We start from the raw sequence: 18,768 nt of genomic DNA, 5'->3' as shown, positions 1-18,768 counted from the left end.
CCGCCATCATTCTTTGGAACGAGGAAGTAGGAGCTGTAAAAGCCTGACTGTCTGCATTCTGAGGGAACTATCTCCACATCACCTTTTTCTAGCAGAGACTGCACTTTGGCTTGGAGGACATGAGACCTGTTGCCTGAGACTGGGGAGTAAATCATGCCCAAGAAGCGTGGTGGTCTGCGAGCGAAATGGAGCTAGTAGACTCGTTCTATTATTTTCCTTTGTTTGACTTCACCACCAGTCCCACTCCAGTGCCAGAGGCCAGACAATCACCACCAACGATGAACGATGTGACGGAGATATTGTTTGAGCCCTCCGCAGACAGTGGAGACCGGCCACCATGAGAGATGAGCCCATACCAATGATAAGGACAGAGTGTTTTATAGCCCAGACCACCTACAGAGTCTGACCAGGTGCGTAAGCTGGCAAAACCATTCATCACTAAGTTAGTGATTGTGGAGTTTGAGAGCTGGGAAAAAGGCTCTGCCCACAACACCACTGCTGTGGAAATGTGTATGTCAAACTCTGGCAAATATTTTGATGAACAGAAGGATCTGTTGAAGTGATCTTGATAGACTCTTTCGGAGAAGTGATTCTACCCTGTGTTTCCAGCGGGGCACTATTCTGCCTCCCACCTGCGACTCTGCCCTGGGGCCTTTTCCTGTCTGGTCTCTGGTGTACCATATGGCTATATCTCCAGAGTCTCCTGTATCTCCAGTGTCCCTTGTATTTCCCGCCCAGCCTCCCTCTCCCACCTCTTCATTCAGCCAGTTCCTCAGCCACACCATCGTTGCTGTCCTTCAGCCTTCTACATCCTCCACGTGCCAGCAAGAGATGCCAAGTGTCTTCAGGCCACCAGCTCCATCTCGCACAGAGGATCCCCTGTCTCCAGCCTCTGTGCCCCCTGCTCCACCTCGGCCCTTCGACACTTCAGATCCACCATGGGCCATACAGCTTCTCTGGGTTCCCTCATCCCTCAGGCTCCCCCTTGGTCAAGCATTGACCTGCCTACACCTACGGCTCCATCTGGCTCCACTTTCCCCCCAGCTCTGCCTCCATCCTCAGTCCCACCGGCTCCACCTCGGTCACCAGGACCATCGGCTGCACGTGAGCACATCAGCTCCATCTGGGTCTCCATCTTCGGTTGCATCTCCGTTGGTTGTCCTCAGGGTGTTGTCTGCCACCAAGTCGACTCCAACAGGACTCCTCCCACCTGCGAGTCCTGCGGTGGCTGCAAGAGTTAGAATGCACATTGATATTGGAGTTTTGCCTTAAATTTGATCCAAAAATGTACAGTAAATGACATGGAAATAATTACAGTAATAGCCATTGCCATTCTGAGCAAATATCTATTGACAGAATGAGAAAACCTCTAAAGAAAAGATTTTTATGAGTGTTTGAAATTGGGACATGATATGTGCTAGAATGAACTTTGATGTATGGGCGTGAGTTTGCCTTTAATTTTCTCCCAAACTGTACAGTAAAATAATAAGACAATGAGTACAGTAATAGTCAGGGTGACCTTGAACAAACATCAATTGAAAGAATGAGCAAACCTATAAAGAAAATATTTTTATGAGTGTTTGAATATGGGCTACAGTGCAAGTGCTTGAATGCACTTTGATATTGTGGGTGAGTTTAACTTTAATTTTCTCCCAAACTGTACAGTAAAATGATATGACAATGAGTACAGTAATAGCAAGGGTGACCCTTAATAAATATCAGTTGACAGAATGAGCAAACCTATAAAGGTACTTTTTACAATTTTTACTTTTGATGTATGCACACACATACACACACACACACACACACACACACACATATATATATAACAGTTTACATTAACCATGTATCATAATTAACATTAAAATTAATAAATAATGTTTAATAATTATTGTACATATAAAAACATTAAAATCAAAAATTTAAATTTAATAAAAGTAAAATTAATGATCTATATTAATTACCATTACTATTAAGATTAATATTAACATTAATAATGTAGAAAAATAAACGTAGAATATAAAACATTACAATCCAACACAAAATGTAATAGTATAAAACTTCACATTAATATAACATTAATTAATATTCATAATGTATAATAATGTATAATATAAAAAAAACATTAAAATCAATAACAAAAAATAATTAAAAATTCAAATTAATAAATGATTCATAATAATTACCATTACTATTAACATTAATATATTATGTATAGCACATATACAAAGATTAAATTCGAAAATAAAAGACATTTTTTTATATAAAAAAAAATATTTGAGTCATAATAAGATGGGGAAAAAATGTCTGATGTCTCTTTATGTTCTTGCCCTTTTTAGGGTTAACTGCAAGAGTATAAAGGAAACTCCGTCTTTAAATGCATTTAGACCGTTTCCGGCACACATACCGTAAGTGCAGGAAAAGACGCGCAAACTAAAAAAAAAGTGCGGCTGGCTTGACCGTGTATTTGAGACGCGCGGCCCACTTGACCGCAGTAGCAGCACTTGTCATTTGTCACAACTATACTGTGTTTTCAACAACATAATGTTTATTTTAGGTGTCAGACATTTAAATATACAGTAAAACAATACATTTAGAGTTTTCATTTTAACAGTTAAATTTAAAGCCTAGTTTATTAACATTTTGTAGGGGCGATTGTGGACAGGTGGGGCTCGGAACCCTTCCAAAGTGGGGAATGGCAGAAAATGTTTGAGAAACGCTACACTACACAATGCATAATCAAATCACTGATGCGATACCTTGCTTGTGTTGCATTCGTGTCACTTCCTGTTCTGATCAGTGTGTCGCTTTTTTAAGTGACCATGAAATAAAAATTCCCTCCATTTGTTTTCTGAATGCATGTTATTAATCTTATTTTGAGTGATGTAAAGGTTATTTATTTCTTGAGGTTGAAATTTTGAATCAAAATGCCATAATCATAATCTGCTGACTTCTCTCTGGTGATGAACGCAGGACTTCTCTGATCATTTAACTCGCTCACATCCTGTTCCTGCAAGCTTTTATACGCTTCACTTACTCGTCTAGTGTGAAACAGGCTGATGTTTGCTTGTTATCTGTCTTGTGATCGACAATGAAAGTTTTTCTGATGAGCAGAGGAACATGTCAGATGCTCTTTGAGCAAATTATTGTTTGTTTGATGTGAATTCAGACTTTTTTCACACATTTTCCCTCTATTTGCTTCTTTTAGTTTAAAAGAGGATCATTAAATAGTCAAGCTCAACAAAATCTGTAGTCTGATGTTTGTTGTGGGGATTTCAGGCTGTTCTGTTGGTCAAAACACACATTAGATTTAATTTAATTAATTTATATCTTCATGTAGATTTCTATAATATTGTAGAATCAGAGAAAGCTGAGTTCATTACTGATGTTTATAAACTGAGTGAATGAAACATTTGAGATGTTGAACAGTAATGTTTTGTTGTCTGAAGTTAGATTCTGGTTCTGATCTCTATTTCTGTGCTGCTGCAGGACAAGAAAATAAATCAGTGCTGAAGGGAGATTCTGTCACTCTGAAGTTTGATACTGAAATACAAGAGGATGTTAAAATACAGTGGAAGTTTGAAGAGAAACTCATAGTTAAAATGACTGGAGAGAACCGTGGGAACCCTCAATGCACTGATGAATTCAGAGACCAAATGACGCTGGAGCCTCTGACTGGATCTCTCACCATTCAACAAACCAGACCTGAACACTCTGGATTATATAAGCAAGAGATCACTAGCAGTTATTATTCAACTTTCAGACTCTTCAGTCTTATCGTCTGTGGTGAGTAACACAAAGTCTTTCACATGATCCTTCAGAAATCATTCTGATATGATGATCTGCTGCTCAAGAAACATTTTTTTTTTTTTTTCAGGATTCTTTGATGAATAGAAAGTTCAAAAGAACAGCATTTATTTAAAATATAATCTTTTGTAACATTATAAATGTTTTTACAGTCACTTTTGATCGATTTAATGCATTCTTGCTGAAAAAAAAAATAATTTCTTTAATTTCTTTTAAAAAAAATTAAAATAAAAATTTATACTGACCCCAAACTTTTGAACGGTAGTGTATAATGTTACAAAAGCTTTGTATTTCAGATAAATGTTGTTGTTTTTTTTTTTTTTAACTTTCTATTCATCAAAGAATCCTGAAAAAAAGTACACAACTGTTTTCAACATTGATAATAATAATAATAAATATAGCTGCAAGCAGCAATTACGGGGCCAAGCACAAAAACGGCACAATAAACCAGCCAACACGGCCGTGAGCATCAGACCAACTGCAACACTGAGCAATTAAAAACCTATTAAGATCATTCTAGGCAAACAAGCTGAAAAATGATAAAAAATGAGGATTTACTGGTTCATCACTTTTGACCAATAGGTGGCGCTGTGACCAAATTAATGTGGTATGGTCAGAGTGAGGTGACAATGACACTTGCAAAGTTTGGTGTCAATATGTCAAAGCATTGCAGAGATACATCTTCAAGACTGGGTTTTGCATCATGCCTCAAATTCGTTGCTCAAGTATACGAAAACAGCTGGTGGTGCTAGAGGGAATGAGTTAGAGACTCCAAATTTGCTATGGACAAAGGTCAGACTGACCTCTAACTGTGTGCCAAATTTCACAACTTTCCCGTAAGCGGTTCTATGGGCTGCCATAGACTTCACGAGCGGAAGAAGAAGAAGAAGAAGAAGAATCTAAAATAAAAAGAACGCCAACAGATACAATAGGTGCCTAAGCACCTTCGGTGCTTGGCCCCTAATAAATTTTTCTTGAGCATCAAATCATCATATTAGAATGATTTCTGAAGGATCATGTGACACTGAAGACTGGAGTAATGATGCTGAGAATTCAGCTTTGATCACAGGAATAAAATACTTTATAACATATATTCAAACAGAAAACTGTTGTTTTAAATTGTAATAATATTTCACAATATTACTGTTTTTACTGTATTTTTTAATTAAATAAATGAAGGCTTTCTTTTAAAAAAAATTAAAATAAAAATTTATACTGACCCCAAACTTTTGAACGGTAGTGTATAATGTTACAAAAGCTTTGTATTTCAGATAAATGTTGTTGTTTTTTTTTTTTTTAACTTTCTATTCATCAAAGAATCCTGAAAAAAAGTACACAACTGTTTTCAACATTGATAATAATAATAATAAATATAGCTGCAAGCAGCAATTACGGGGCCAAGCACAAAAACGGCACAATAAACCAGCCAACACGGCCGTGAGCATCAGACCAACTGCAACACTGAGCAATTAAAAACCTATTAAGATCATTCTAGGCAAACAAGCTGAAAAATGATAAAAAATGAGGATTTACTGGTTCATCACTTTTGACCAATAGGTGGCGCTGTGACCAAATTAATGTGGTATGGTCAGAGTGAGGTGACAATGACACTTGCAAAGTTTGGTGTCAATATGTCAAAGCATTGCAGAGATACATCTTCAAGACTGGGTTTTGCATCATGCCTCAAATTCGTTGCTCAAGTATACGAAAACAGTTAGACGTATCGACTTGAAATCCATAACTTTTTGTTGGCATTGTCTGAAGATGATACGGTTTGATTTTGGTGAAAATCGGAGCAACGGTCTTGGAGGAGTTCGAAAAAGTATGTTTTTAAAGAAAAACAATATGGCGGACAGGAAGTTCAGCCGATTATGGAAAATTTGATATCCGTGTTCTCGGCATGACCCAAGGAATCTACTAAGACCAGTTTCATTACAATCAGTTAAAATAGTCAAAAGTCATTAGCATTTTTGTAAATTTTGTTATAACTTTTGACCACAAGGTGGTGCTGGTCAGAAACTTCTCAGGCTCTTTCAGGGCATTGTCCTGATGACCCATACCCAGTTTCATATTGATATGCTAATGCGTTCGTAAAATACAGCGTTTTAGCACAAAATTCAAAATGTCTGATGGCCAAAATGATATGAGAAAATAGAAAAATCATTCAACTCAACATGATGCCCCGAAAAATTTCCATTTTTCATATCTCCACTCCAGTAGGTGGCGCTGCACCAAAACACTGCATGATGCCTCAGGTCATGCTTGTAATGACATGTACCAAGTTTGGTCTGAATAAGATAAAGCAGTGCAGAGATGCAGCTTCATGAGTGTGTTTTGCATCATGCCTCAAATTTGTTCCTCTGGTATTCGAAAATGGTTTAATGTATCGACTTGAAATCCATAACATTTTGTCGACATGGTCTGAAGATGATACAGTTCGATTTTGGTGAAAATCGGAGCAACGGTTGGATATCAATCGACTCGACATGATGCCCCGAATCTAACAAGACCCATCAGAAGTTATAAGCAAAAATGACCATTTTTCATATCTCTGCACCAGTAGGTGGCGCTACGCTGAAACACTGCATGATGCCTCAGGTCATGCTTGTTATGACATGTAGGAATACGATAGTAGTTTGGTCTGAATACGATAAAGCATTGCGGAGATACAGCCTCACTTCTATTCTCACTTCTATTTTCGCAAGCACTACGTACAATTCGTTTGTGTGTTTTTCGAAAACGGTTTGAGGAATCAACTTGAATTCCATAACTTTTGGTCGGTATGGTCTGCAGATGATCTGGTTCAATTTTCGTGCAATCGGAGTAACGGCCTAGGAAAAAAGTATGTTTTTCAGAAAATTCAAAATGGCAGAAAAATTTTCATGACGGAAAATGACGTCATAGGGTGCAATCGATTCGTCTTGACCCAAGGAATCAGAGGAAAAAGAGGAATTTTGTTTCTAACCCTTATGATTCAAAAGTTATTAGCATAAACATAAGTGCAAGTTTGGACAGCTGGTGGTGCTAGAGGGAATGAGTTAGAGACTCCAAATTTGCTATGGACAAAGGTCAGACTGACCTCTAACTGTGTGCCAAATTTCACAACTTTCCCGTAAGCGGTTCTATGGGCTGCCATAGACTTCACGAGCGGAAGAAGAAGAAGAAGAAGAAGAAGAAGAATCTAAAATAAAAAGAACGCCAACAGATACAATAGGTGCCTAAGCACCTTCGGTGCTTGGCCCCTAATAAATTTTTCTTGAGCATCAAATCATCATATTAGAATGATTTCTGAAGGATCATGTGACACTGAAGACTGGAGTAATGATGCTGAGAATTCAGCTTTGATCACAGGAATAAAATACTTTATAACATATATTCAAACAGAAAACTGTTGTTTTAAATTGTAATAATATTTCACAATATTACTGTTTTTACTGTATTTTTTAATTAAATAAATGAAGGCTTGGTGAGCAGAAGAGACTTCTTTTAAAAACATTAAAAATCTTACTTTTTAAAAAAAACTTTTGACTGGTAGTGTATAGGGGAGAGCAGGGTAAGTTGTCACACTCTTCATTACTCCAAAACTAGAGGCTCTATCTCAATAATCAAATAGCCACTTTGACTTCTTCTTCTATTGTCAACTTCCTGTTCACATGTGGTCAAGATCGCTCTAATCTGAGGTTAGCACAGTTTTCTTATTTTTTGGCTTAAAAAGTAAAAAATTTGCACTTTAAATTTTATGCAATACAACTTTGTTAGATATGAATGTTAAAAATTATTATTTTGCACAACATAGAGGAGACAATAGTCTGGAGATGACAACCGCCCTGTAGCTAAAAACAGTTAGTCATTATCATTTACCATGTTAACTGAGGCCTGTAGAGTCTCTGTTGGGTTGTCTGTGATTTCACACGGTCTGAATCTGCTGGGACGTCCACTCCTGGGAAGATTGGTGTTTGTTTCAAACAGCTTCCACTTGTGAATAATCTTCCTTCTTCCTGCTTTTATAGAGGTGATCACATGTGCTGTTGATCAGTTAATCAAAGTCATTTGATGACCGTTACTTACTCTGATTCCTATGTTACAGTAAGAGTGTCCTTAGTTTCCCCCCATGGCTTCTTCATTTTCTCTTAGTTTTTGTTAAAGGCACACTATGTAGTTTTCGCCTGTAGAGGTCACTCATTCAAAACACAGGTGTAGCTTGATGACTCCTTGATTTCACTGAATCATGGGAGGTGTTGTCTTCACGTCTACAGCTGGTGGATAAGAATCAGGACAGGACTCGGACAGAAATCATGTTCATTGATGAGCAAATGTATTTAAGATTTAACATTACTGTAGTATGAAGCAGAGTGTGGCTGAGAAATGTTGAGGAGGAACGAGGCAGCTGGAGCGACTGTTAATGAGAGACGAGTGCGACACACGTCTTGAGAGCAGTGGAGCTTTTATTATGCCGCAAGTGTCACTTCTGCTTCTTCTGGTCAAGCGTATGTGTGTAGTAACGCAGCGCTGTTTATCATATTAGATACATTTGTGTGTTGAAAGTTGTTATAATGCTCTGAGCGTTCACTCGGCGACTGTTATGAGACACTTGTTACACACTGCAGTAAGAGATCAATGTTAGTCATGGTAAAACATAATACTAGCTGTAAATCAAGAAAATGAAATTTAAACAATAAGACTGTGTTGAGCTATATACCAATGATCGGTTTTCTGTTGATGAATGTATCCAAACAGTTGCTCACCTGTCTAATAAAACACAGAATATATTAAAGCATCTCTGGAGTTTCTATGGTTTCTACAAATAAATACCCTCGGAAATCAAGGGTAACGCGGGTTTGATGTCATTGGTAGGCAACGTACGGACACGCTTATTTCTCTGGATTTAAATGTTCTTGGAAACATTTGGGCTAATGTACACAAGTCAACAAAATATATAACACTGTTCTAGTGGTTTTGGATATTTTAATCTAAACAATCGGACACAGTACAATAAACAGTTTTCGTGCCCTTAATTGCCCTTTACTTTACTGACCTTCCACAAAAGTGCTGCTGCATGACTTCAAGAGCATCCTGACCCTGCAATACATGAACAACCCGCTGTCTGTACTTCACCTGTCACTGATGCACCAAAGCCTTATGATGTGATATTTTACTCCTAACGTGTCGTGCGTGCCAGAGCCAGTCGCGTTTCCACTGTCATATATGCGATGCTAAAGGCTACTTATGTTAACCATAGAGTGCCCCAGGGATGACGCGTTTTTGTAGGCCAACCCGGAAGTTAGCGGCGCACGGGTTCCCTCGGTTGAAAGCCTATGCATTTTTCCCAGACTTTTGGAAAATCGCAAAAGGGTTATGACACTTACACATTTGTCTATCAAGATAATCTTTACAAGTTAACACAACATTTATAGATTTTGAAGCCTAAATAAAGTGGTCAGATATAAAAGGCTAACAGTAGGCTATAAACGGACTACAGCACACCATGGTCGTGGATCAACGTCGTCACCACCAAGCTTCCTCAAACTTTATTTAGAAAACAACTTTATTTAAAAACATGCTCGCTGTGTATGAATACTTATCCACTTTTTCATGAGAAATGCTGTCCAAATATCCTGTTTGTCATGATGACGTCTAAAGTCCCCGCCAAAAGAAGTAGTCCCTTTTAGCAATTTGTTAGCAAACGCCGTTTTTAAGACACAGTAAAAGTTTAAAAAATCACAAGTGGGTTATAACTGGTGTGTTTTATGTCATAGATCAAAACGTTAAAGTATTTAGAGGCTTTGTTAACCACAGACCTTATTTCAGGCGATTTAGCAAAAACCCATTCAAAAAACCCATAGACTTGACTGCGTTGGAACCGGAAGTCCTAAAATGCTAACTCGCTTCCGGGTTTTGCCTACAAAAATGCGTCATCCCTGGGGCACTCTATTGCGATTAAATACACACGTTTATGGAAAATATCAGAGACTGCTTGAGGAACGAAGACAATTCTTATATGATTATAATCGTGCATTTATTTGGTTTAATGTTTTATCTGTCTCTTCCTTGTGCCTGTTGATTCCTGACAAATGCATATCTTGCAGATTCACACACTCCGGTTAACTCGTATAACTCATATAACTCCTGAGAGAGATCGCGCAAACGTCCTCGGATTGCAATCATCGCATAATTTAGAGGAAAATCAATAGAAAGGCTCAGAAAAGTGACGTAAACATAGGGTATGTTTTCAATATATTTCTAAATGTGTAAGCCTTTGGATTTAAAAGCCTTAGTGGAGTTGTTTTGTGCATTCTTGTAATCGTAAATAAATGGAAGCAGGTGCAATTGAATAGGTATGCGTTTTCTTTTTATGTCAATATAAATATCAGTTAGATTCAGCATGATTGCACTCCTGACATAAATTAATAAATTACTATTACTTTAACTTTTTTTATTGTAAAACATTGTTCAAATATTGATGCTGAAATCTTAAAACTATAAGTAAAAAACAAATGTTCGCAAGTTTGGATCGTTAAATCTTGAATGACTGTCAACTGTTGAATGAATGAGTGTCACGTCCAGCTTGTTTATATATATATATATATATATATATATATATATATATATATATATATATATATGTATATGTAATCTCCTGATACGGAAAACCATGGAATTGTGTGTGTGGATAGATAGATAGATAGATAGATAGATAGATAGATAGATAGATAGATAGATAGATAGATAGATAGATAGATAGATAGATAGATAGATAGATAGATAGATAGATAGATAGATAGATAGATAGATAGATAGAATTAATTCAGTTTGATTGGGACACTTTTTCCAAGTCATCTCAATGGTAAAAAGTGTACCAATCAACCTGAATTCACCCTGTATAAAATCTACAATGCTGAATTAATGATTAAAGGTCCCGTTCTTCGTGATCCCATGTTTCAAACTTTAGTTAGTGTGTAATGTTGTTGTTAGAGTATAAATAAAATCTGTAAAATTTTAAAGCTCAAAGTTCAATGCCAAGCGAGATATTTTATTTAACAGAAGTCACCTACATCGAACGGCCAGTTTGGACTACATCCCTCTACTTCCTTCTTTAATGACGTCACTAAAACAGTTTTTTGACTAACCTCCGCCCACAGGAATACACAAGAGTTGCGTTTGTAGAGTGTGTTTGTCGCCATGTCGTCGAAACGCTGTTATTTTCATCCCGCAGTCCAATCACCGGGTCTGATTCCGGCTCAAATTGATAAAGTAAAATTAAAGACATGTTTACAATAACACTGAGCGCGTGCATCTCCACGTTATGGTAAGAGGCGTGACCTTTCCGGGCAAGATGCGCTAAGCTGCTGTCGAATCACAACACAGGAACCGCTGGCACAATCCGAACTCGTTACGTATTTCTGAAGGAGGGACTTCATAGAACAAGGAAGTCATCAGCCCGTTTTTATGCAGTGCCCAAGGAAGTCGACCGGAAGTTGAAGTCGGCCGCGTGCCGCCATCTTGTAGCAGAACTTCACTTGCGTTAGCCATCCCATTGACTCCCATTCATTTTGGCGTCACTTTGACAGCAAATAACTTTACATCTGAGGCGTTTAAAGACTCCATTTGTCCATTATTTATTTCTAAAGATACACGACAATGTATAAAGGGCTCCATTACCTTCTATGTTACATTATGGCCCCGTAGAAACAGTTTTTGTAAAAATAGGCTAACGATTGCGTCATAACCACTCGACTCTCTGTCGCACAGTAGAGAAATTACCGTACAGACAGGAGGAGAAGCTCGCAGGCAATCGGGGAGATTATCTTAATATGGCGTACTGGCGTTACATTTTAAAATACTATACAAAATAATTAATCAGAATACTTACTCCTGCTCACTCACGCCAAAGAAATCCCCGCTCAAGCTCGCCGTCTCTGCAAGATTAACGATGGCAGTTTGCACGCACAGCTGCTAGAAGATTTACATCTGTCAGACAGGTTGCTGACGTCATCAAGCTTAGTGTGAGTCTGCGCGTCAGAAAGGGAAGTGCTAAAAATCGCTAAAAATGGGCTTCACTTCTCTCAATTGAGTTCCAATGGGGTCGCTGTGTCCATTTCTTTTACTGTCTATGTTTTTATGACAGTGGAAACAGCGGTATACAGATAAGTAAATTATGTGAAAAATACTGTGTTTTTTTTACACGCGAAACATGAACACATGTTATATTGCACACTATAAACACAATCAAAGCTTAAAAAAACCCACAAAAAACGGGAACTTTAAAGTTTTAAAATGATTTAAGTTGCTGCATCACCTCAGTGAATTGCTTCAGCATTATTTATATCAGTGATCTGTAGATGAAGCACAAATATATATTGTTTTCTTTTTACCAGAAATAGCAAACTGTCTTTGTCTATTTCACACTGATAAATCAGCATCTGAATGATGTCAAAAAATGTCAAACACATATTCATTGTTTTTAAGTACAAAAACACACTTGGTCTAATGGAAACATTCTCCTTGTATTTCTTTGTTTCTATGTGCAGCTGTCACAGATGAAGAGGAGAGGAGACCATTGATGAAGGGTGAGATTCTGTCATTTGTGCTGAATATATTTAAAGTGTGATCATGATTTGATGTGTGAGATGTGGCATTCACTTTAGTTTTTATTCAGTTTAGTTTTTTTCTTTCAGATTTCAAACAAAGTCTGAATTAACTTTATATTTTAGTTGCTTATTTTAGTAGATGCATGAGTTCACAAGAACAATAAATATGTTCATTTGTGAGAAAAGTGCTTAAACCAGACTGAACTTGTCAAATAAGTGAGATGAACTTCTGACAGTCTGTGTAAACATGATTTTATACATGTAAAAGCTTGACTTTAGTTTTGATGTCTCGTATAATATGACTGAATCCAGATCAGTAAATCTCTTTTAATTCGTCATTGTCTGTGTATTTTCTGACAGACTCCACACGAGGGAACGAATCAGTGACTGTAATGATGCCGCTGCTGAAAGCAGAGGATCCAGATGGAGTGAATGACGAGAGTTCACATTAATGAGATTAGACACGCCCACCAGTGTCAGTCACTCTGACATCATCAACACTTCAGCTCCAACAACAAAAACACATTTCTGCTTTCATAATCCTCTAGAATCCGTGAAAGAGAGAAATGAGCCCGTGTCTGTTGAGATGATGAACCTGCATGTGAAAATTACTTTATATGAACCGAGAAACATAGTAATCAAACACTTTCTTATATCATTTTAATAATGTTACACTTCATACCTGTACCACTGTTAAAGGGATAGTTCACCCAAAAATGAAAAGTTGGAAGTGATGTCTAGCACTCATTGAAGTATATGCGTGAGACATCACTTTTGTTGTCAGAGCGCGATCGGACCTCACTAATCGAGTGCTGAACGCAGTTGGACATAGTGGTGTATTAGAGGTAAAAAATGATATAAATACTGTTCGGTTTCTCACACAAACCGATCGTTTCGTGTCTTAGGACATCAATGTGTCGTCACGAGCCGCAGGGTTTAATTTGGATTTGTCAGTCGTGTTTTATTTACTCTTATAGTCCAAGTTCCCGCTGACTTGCATTATACCACTGACAGACGGCAGCAGTTGCAGTTAAAAATCATAATTTGTGTTCTACTGAAGAAACAAAGTCACCTACATATTGGATGCGCTGGGGGTAAGCAGATAAACATTTTAATTTTTGGGTGAACTATCCCTTTAACACAATACTAGTGTGAGTCTCACTGCTTTGATTTTGTGTGATTATCGACAGTGAGTGTGAGGAATATGATTTTTATAAGATGTTTTACCACAGTATTTGAATTTGATGTTTTATGTAATTGAATGAATAAATGAATGAATGAGGCATTTATATAGTGCTTTCCTATGTACTACTGTACAATCAGGGGTCTCTCCTCATCCACCACCAGTGTGCAGCCAGTGCGCTCACCACACACCAGCTGAAGGTGGAGAGGAGAGAGAGTGAAAGAGCCAATTCAATGGATGGGGATTATTAGGAGGCTGTGATTGGAGGGAATTTGGCCAGGACACCGGGGTTACACCCCTACTCTTTACAAGAAGTGCCATGGGATTTTTAATGGCCACAGAGAGTCAGGACCACGGTTTAACGTCTCATCCGAAGGACGGTGCTTGTTACAGTACAGTGTCCCCGTCACTATACTGGGGTGTTAGGACCCACACAGACCACAGGGTTAGCGCCCCCTGCTGGCCTCACTAACACCTCTTCCAGCAGCTACCTGGTTTTCCCAGGAGGTCTCCCATCCAGGTACTAACCAGGCTCAGCCCTGCTTAGCTTCAGTGGGCAACCAGACTTGGGCTACAGGGTGATATGGCTGCTGGCCACCAGTGCCTGATTAACGTTCAAGTTCAGATCTAATCACATGTCTTTGAGATTCGCTTCATGTGTAGAAATGCATTAGTGTGTCACATTCAGTGTTATTCAGCTTCACTGTAAGTCACAGTATTATTGTAAAAATAATTATAATTATAACCAACTACTTAAGCTGACTCTTTTTTTTATATTTCTTTTTAAGTTTTAAATGTATGGCTTTTTTTGCTCTATGATGTAATTATGCTTGAATAAGGGAATATTAAAGATATGATGTGAAGTGAATCTTCATGTCTGATTGTAAATGTGAGTTGAATTTAAAGTGCCTTTATATTCATGCTGAAGAACTTAAAGTAGCCTTACTGAACTATTTAAAAAAAAGATGGAAAAAGACATTTTGCATAATACCATTGTGGTGGTGTTGTTCTTTTATTATTTTTCAGAAGCATGTTATTAATGAATATTTGAATATATAGTGCCTTTATATTCACGCTGAAGCACTTACAGTAACCTTATTGAAAGATGGAAAAATCATTTTGTTCAGATTTAATATTTAGTGACATGATACCACATTGTGGTGTTGTTTCTTGTGTTTTATTATTTTTTCATAAGCATGTGATTGATGAATATTGCTGTACTGCTGATCTTAATGTCTGATCTCTTCTGTCCTCTAGTGGACAAACACTGATACAGCTTTTGCTTCCTAATAAATCTTTTAACATGAATTATTGTCTAGTTGTGTTGATTGTAATGACAAATGTCCAGCAATAAAATGAGACTTTAATCAGCTGTTGTTCAACTTTCAAGAGCAATAAATAATAACTTTGTGCTGATTTATAGTTGAAGAAAAGTACAATCTAGAATGTTTTTTCTTTTTATTGCTAATTCAAGTACTGAATTTTCACCCAGTGCCAAGAAAAGGCTTTTCACATGCACTTCTGCTTTTTTCTAGTGTGTTTTTATTGTTTTGATACTTCTATATATATATATATATATATATATATATATATATATATAAAAAAAAGAGTAAAGAAAGAACAAAAAAACAACAATAGAAACAGACAGCAGCAGATGGAAGAACAATTATGGTCATAATATTAAAAGTAAATAAGTAATAACAGTATAAATTTCATTTATAAGAAAAAAAATAGTTTCAGCAAAAATATGATCATGCAGTTTTTAAAGCATGTCCACAATCGTGGGTGAACCTTTTTTTCTAAAAATGTTTGTTTTCTACATTCCCAGAAGATTTGTATAATTGACCCATCTATAGGTGATTCATTTGGATACATTATACTCAAAGTGAGGTGAGGAATTTAATTCTGTCCTGTAATTTTGTTAAAGGATATTGAGGTAAAAACAATCTTACATATATAGCACCACTGAACTTCAAAGTTACACTCAAGGTCTGTTTCCCACATCTTTAGCTGAGTCATGATGGTGTAACAGTGCTCACTTTTCCTTCTTAGTGTCGCTGAATTCATCAGAATCGCCTCTATTCTAGATCACTCCAGTGAGAAGATATTTTTGATGAAATCTGAGAAGAATGTTGTTTACGTCCAGCGCTTCCAGGTTCTACGTCAGATCGTCGACTTATTATTGGTCGGCTCTTGCGTCAGCATCACACACATCGTGCTGATCATGTGACCAGCTTTGGCCAATAATGAGTCAGAGTTCTAATGTAGAATCTGGAAGCGCTGGACATCAGGGCTGGACTGAGGCTAAAATTCGGCCCTGGACAAACCCAGCCCATGCGGCCTACAAGTTCCCCTGTGAATGTTTTTGCTGGGGTTAGGGCCTTAAATTGGAGTAAATAAATGAATAAACAAAACTAGGACAGGGACAAATAATGATGGATATTATTGAATTTACTACAAATGCAGTTAACAAATTTAATATTGCACTTTTGTCACATAGAAATTCACTTTGGCAGTAAAACACTGATTTTCATGCCGTTAAGTAAATTTAATGCTATTAAATCCTGTCATCATTTACTCACTCTCATGTCCAAACCTGTATGACTTTCTCTCTTCTGTAAAACACAAAAGAAGATATTCTGAAGAATGTTGTCAACCAAACCATTTTGGTTAAGCTATACCCTTGACTCCAATTATTTTCTTTTTTATGTTATACAGAAAGAAAGTAATTCATGTTTGTAATGACATTAGGGTGAGTAAATTAAGACATTTTGGGTTGAACTACTCCTTTAAAACAATAACATTTTTAAAGAGTTAACACCTAATTTATGTAAGACACTGATATCTATCTTTCATGATGCTCTCATTGAAATAATATTTTACTTCAATTAAAATTCATAAGAACTATTAAAAATGTCATAAAACATATTTAAAGAAATAAAAAATAAAGCTTTGTCCTTATCCCATGGGATACAGGCTTTAGAGCTGTTTTGTTATATTATCCTTTAATTGCCCTGATGATATTTACTATGGTTTAACTGTAAGATCAATGTAGACAGAGCACAGGTAAAACCAAGCTTCTTATTACCATGGGTATATGGTTTCTAAAATAAATAATGAACTATAGATTGTGTAATAAAATATTGTAAGCATATAAAATACGAAAACAGTCTTTATGAAAGAAAGTGATTTATATTCCGCAATATTAAACATAAGTAGGCCTAATAATAGCAGCATTTTTAATAAATACATTTCTGCCAAAACACCATATTTCTTCACTGTTAGTAGCTGCAAGGTAAATTACTATAAAGGTGGTGGTGTTGGATTGACAAGCTTGTAGTTGTGTGTATTGGCGTTTTCCAATTTACCTCGTCATGTCTTTACATGGTCGCGGCTGTTTTCGGCTAGATTCACCACCGAACCTGTAATGTTCCCATATCACACGACTGTTTTAAACAATTCTGAGACAAATCTGAAAGGATCAAGGCATCAAGCGACTTGCGCTGTTTATCACTTCATAGGGCGGCAGTGGTGAGCGGGTATATTAGTCTTTTGCAGTTTCTCATGCGCTCCAATTAAAAACAAAAAACAGCGCGGGAGGGGGAGGTCTCTCTCACTTTGGCCTGTCAGTTCAGAAGACAAACCAATGGGCCGCTGTCCCTGCGTGATGGGCCAGTCCTTGGCAAAAAAAAAAAAAAACCTTTTATCGGCCCCAAAGTGCGTCGGCCCACCGGGAAAATGCCCGGTATGCCAGATTACCAGTCCAGCCCTGCTGGACATAAACAACATATGAGAATGACACAGAAGAGAAGAGATTGGTGAATAAAGCCGCTATTTTTTGCTCACAAATAATATTCTCGTCTCTTCACAACATTAAGGTTGAACCACTGCAGTCACATGACTGTTTTAACAATGTCTTTAGTACCTTTCTGGACCTTGAAAGTGTTGATTATATTGCATAAACCTCTCAGATTTCATCAAAAATATCTTAATGTGTTCTGAAGATGAACAAAGATCTTACTGGTGTAGAATGACATGAGGGTGAGGAATTAATGACAGAAATGTTCATTTTTTGGGTGAACTAACCCTTTAAGTGCTTGTGCTGAGAGCGAGTGAGTCTCTGTTCAACTTTACAGAATGAGCTCAAGCAGACGAAGAGCGATAACTGACTAAAATATACCTACATGTAAAACGGGTAAATGTACAACTGTAACTCATGTGTCATTCATTGTTTTTACAGAAGTGATGTAATCTCTTCACTGCACTGTGAAAAACACTGACAAACCAATAAGATTCAGGATTTTGGTCACAGAGCTGCTGAAGTTATAAAACTCACAAACAGACTGTTACTAACTGACAGCAAATTATTATTATTATGTACATTCATATATCTGTATTATATTTCAGTTTAGTGTGAGTATTGTCCATGTGTCAGGTTTTAGAGATGTACATTACCACATAGAGAGAGAGAGTCAGAAATGATAATGTTTGGATATGGTGGTAGCTCAGTTTTTTCACCATCATTTTTGTTTGTTAGAAATATAAACTGAATTTAGTAATGCTTTTGAAATGAAAAACTCTGTGTGTGTTTAATAAATTATATATATATATTTGTATTAATGCTTACTGTGATCTCAGACTGTGGTGATGTGGTTTCTCCACTGGATCTTCATGTGTATCTTCAGCTGACTTTAATAAAGAGAAACTCTTTCCACACTGATCACATGTGTGCGGCTTCTCTCTGCTGTGGATCCTCTCATGTGTTTTTGACACACTGAATCTTGTCACAGTGTGAACACCAACAAACACAGGCTTATGCTGATTCTTGTACATTTGGATTTATCATCATCAGTTATATGCTGAATTTATGTTTTTATAAAGTGTGACATCATATCAAAATCATTGCAGTGTCTGTAGAAATGTCACAAGTCTAGAGTGACTAGACTTTAACTAGAAATTGACTAAATTGTTAAGGATTTATCTTTAGGATTCACTGCTGTACTTTAAAGTTGTGTGTCAGCGGACTAATGTTTGTGTGTCTCTAAATGAAGGTGTATTTCCAGACCAGGAGTTCTGGGAATCTTGTCTACAGAAAGCACATTTATTTTTAAATTAGGATCACAAGTGGACGACGCTATACAGGTGTGAACGGGGTATAAAACATTTTGAGCTTGTCCACTTTCGAACACT

At 37.1% G+C, this 18,768-nt stretch overlaps 1 protein-coding gene and 1 pseudogene across 3 annotated transcripts in view; one reads left to right on the top strand and one right to left on the bottom strand.

The window, feature by feature from the left end:
- LOC137015298 (uncharacterized) overlaps window positions 1-14,822 on the top strand; it is a 49,589-nt gene extending 34,767 nt beyond the window's left edge. For 2 of the 3 annotated variants that reach the window (XM_067380173.1, XM_067380164.1), the window contains 3 exons: window positions 3,490-3,786; window positions 12,336-12,374; window positions 12,756-14,822. In XM_067380173.1, the coding sequence (XP_067236274.1) occupies window positions 3,490-3,786; window positions 12,336-12,374; window positions 12,756-12,847 (428 nt within the window). In that variant the 3' untranslated portion in view covers window positions 12,848-14,822. The remainder of the gene's footprint in view (window positions 1-3,489; window positions 3,787-12,335; window positions 12,375-12,755) is intronic. The other variant, XM_067380180.1, reaches the window with a different exon arrangement.
- LOC137018211 (5S ribosomal RNA) lies at window positions 14,057-14,173 on the bottom strand (annotated as a pseudogene).
- Window positions 14,823-18,768: the final 3,946 nt, after the last annotated feature.

This window comes from Chanodichthys erythropterus, chromosome 3 (genome assembly GCF_024489055.1).
Source record: "Chanodichthys erythropterus isolate Z2021 chromosome 3, ASM2448905v1, whole genome shotgun sequence".
NCBI classification, from domain to species: domain Eukaryota; kingdom Metazoa; phylum Chordata; class Actinopteri; order Cypriniformes; family Xenocyprididae; genus Chanodichthys; species Chanodichthys erythropterus.
The sequence above is the reverse complement of the archived record's forward strand: the minus strand, read 5'-3'. Positions and strand labels throughout refer to the sequence as shown.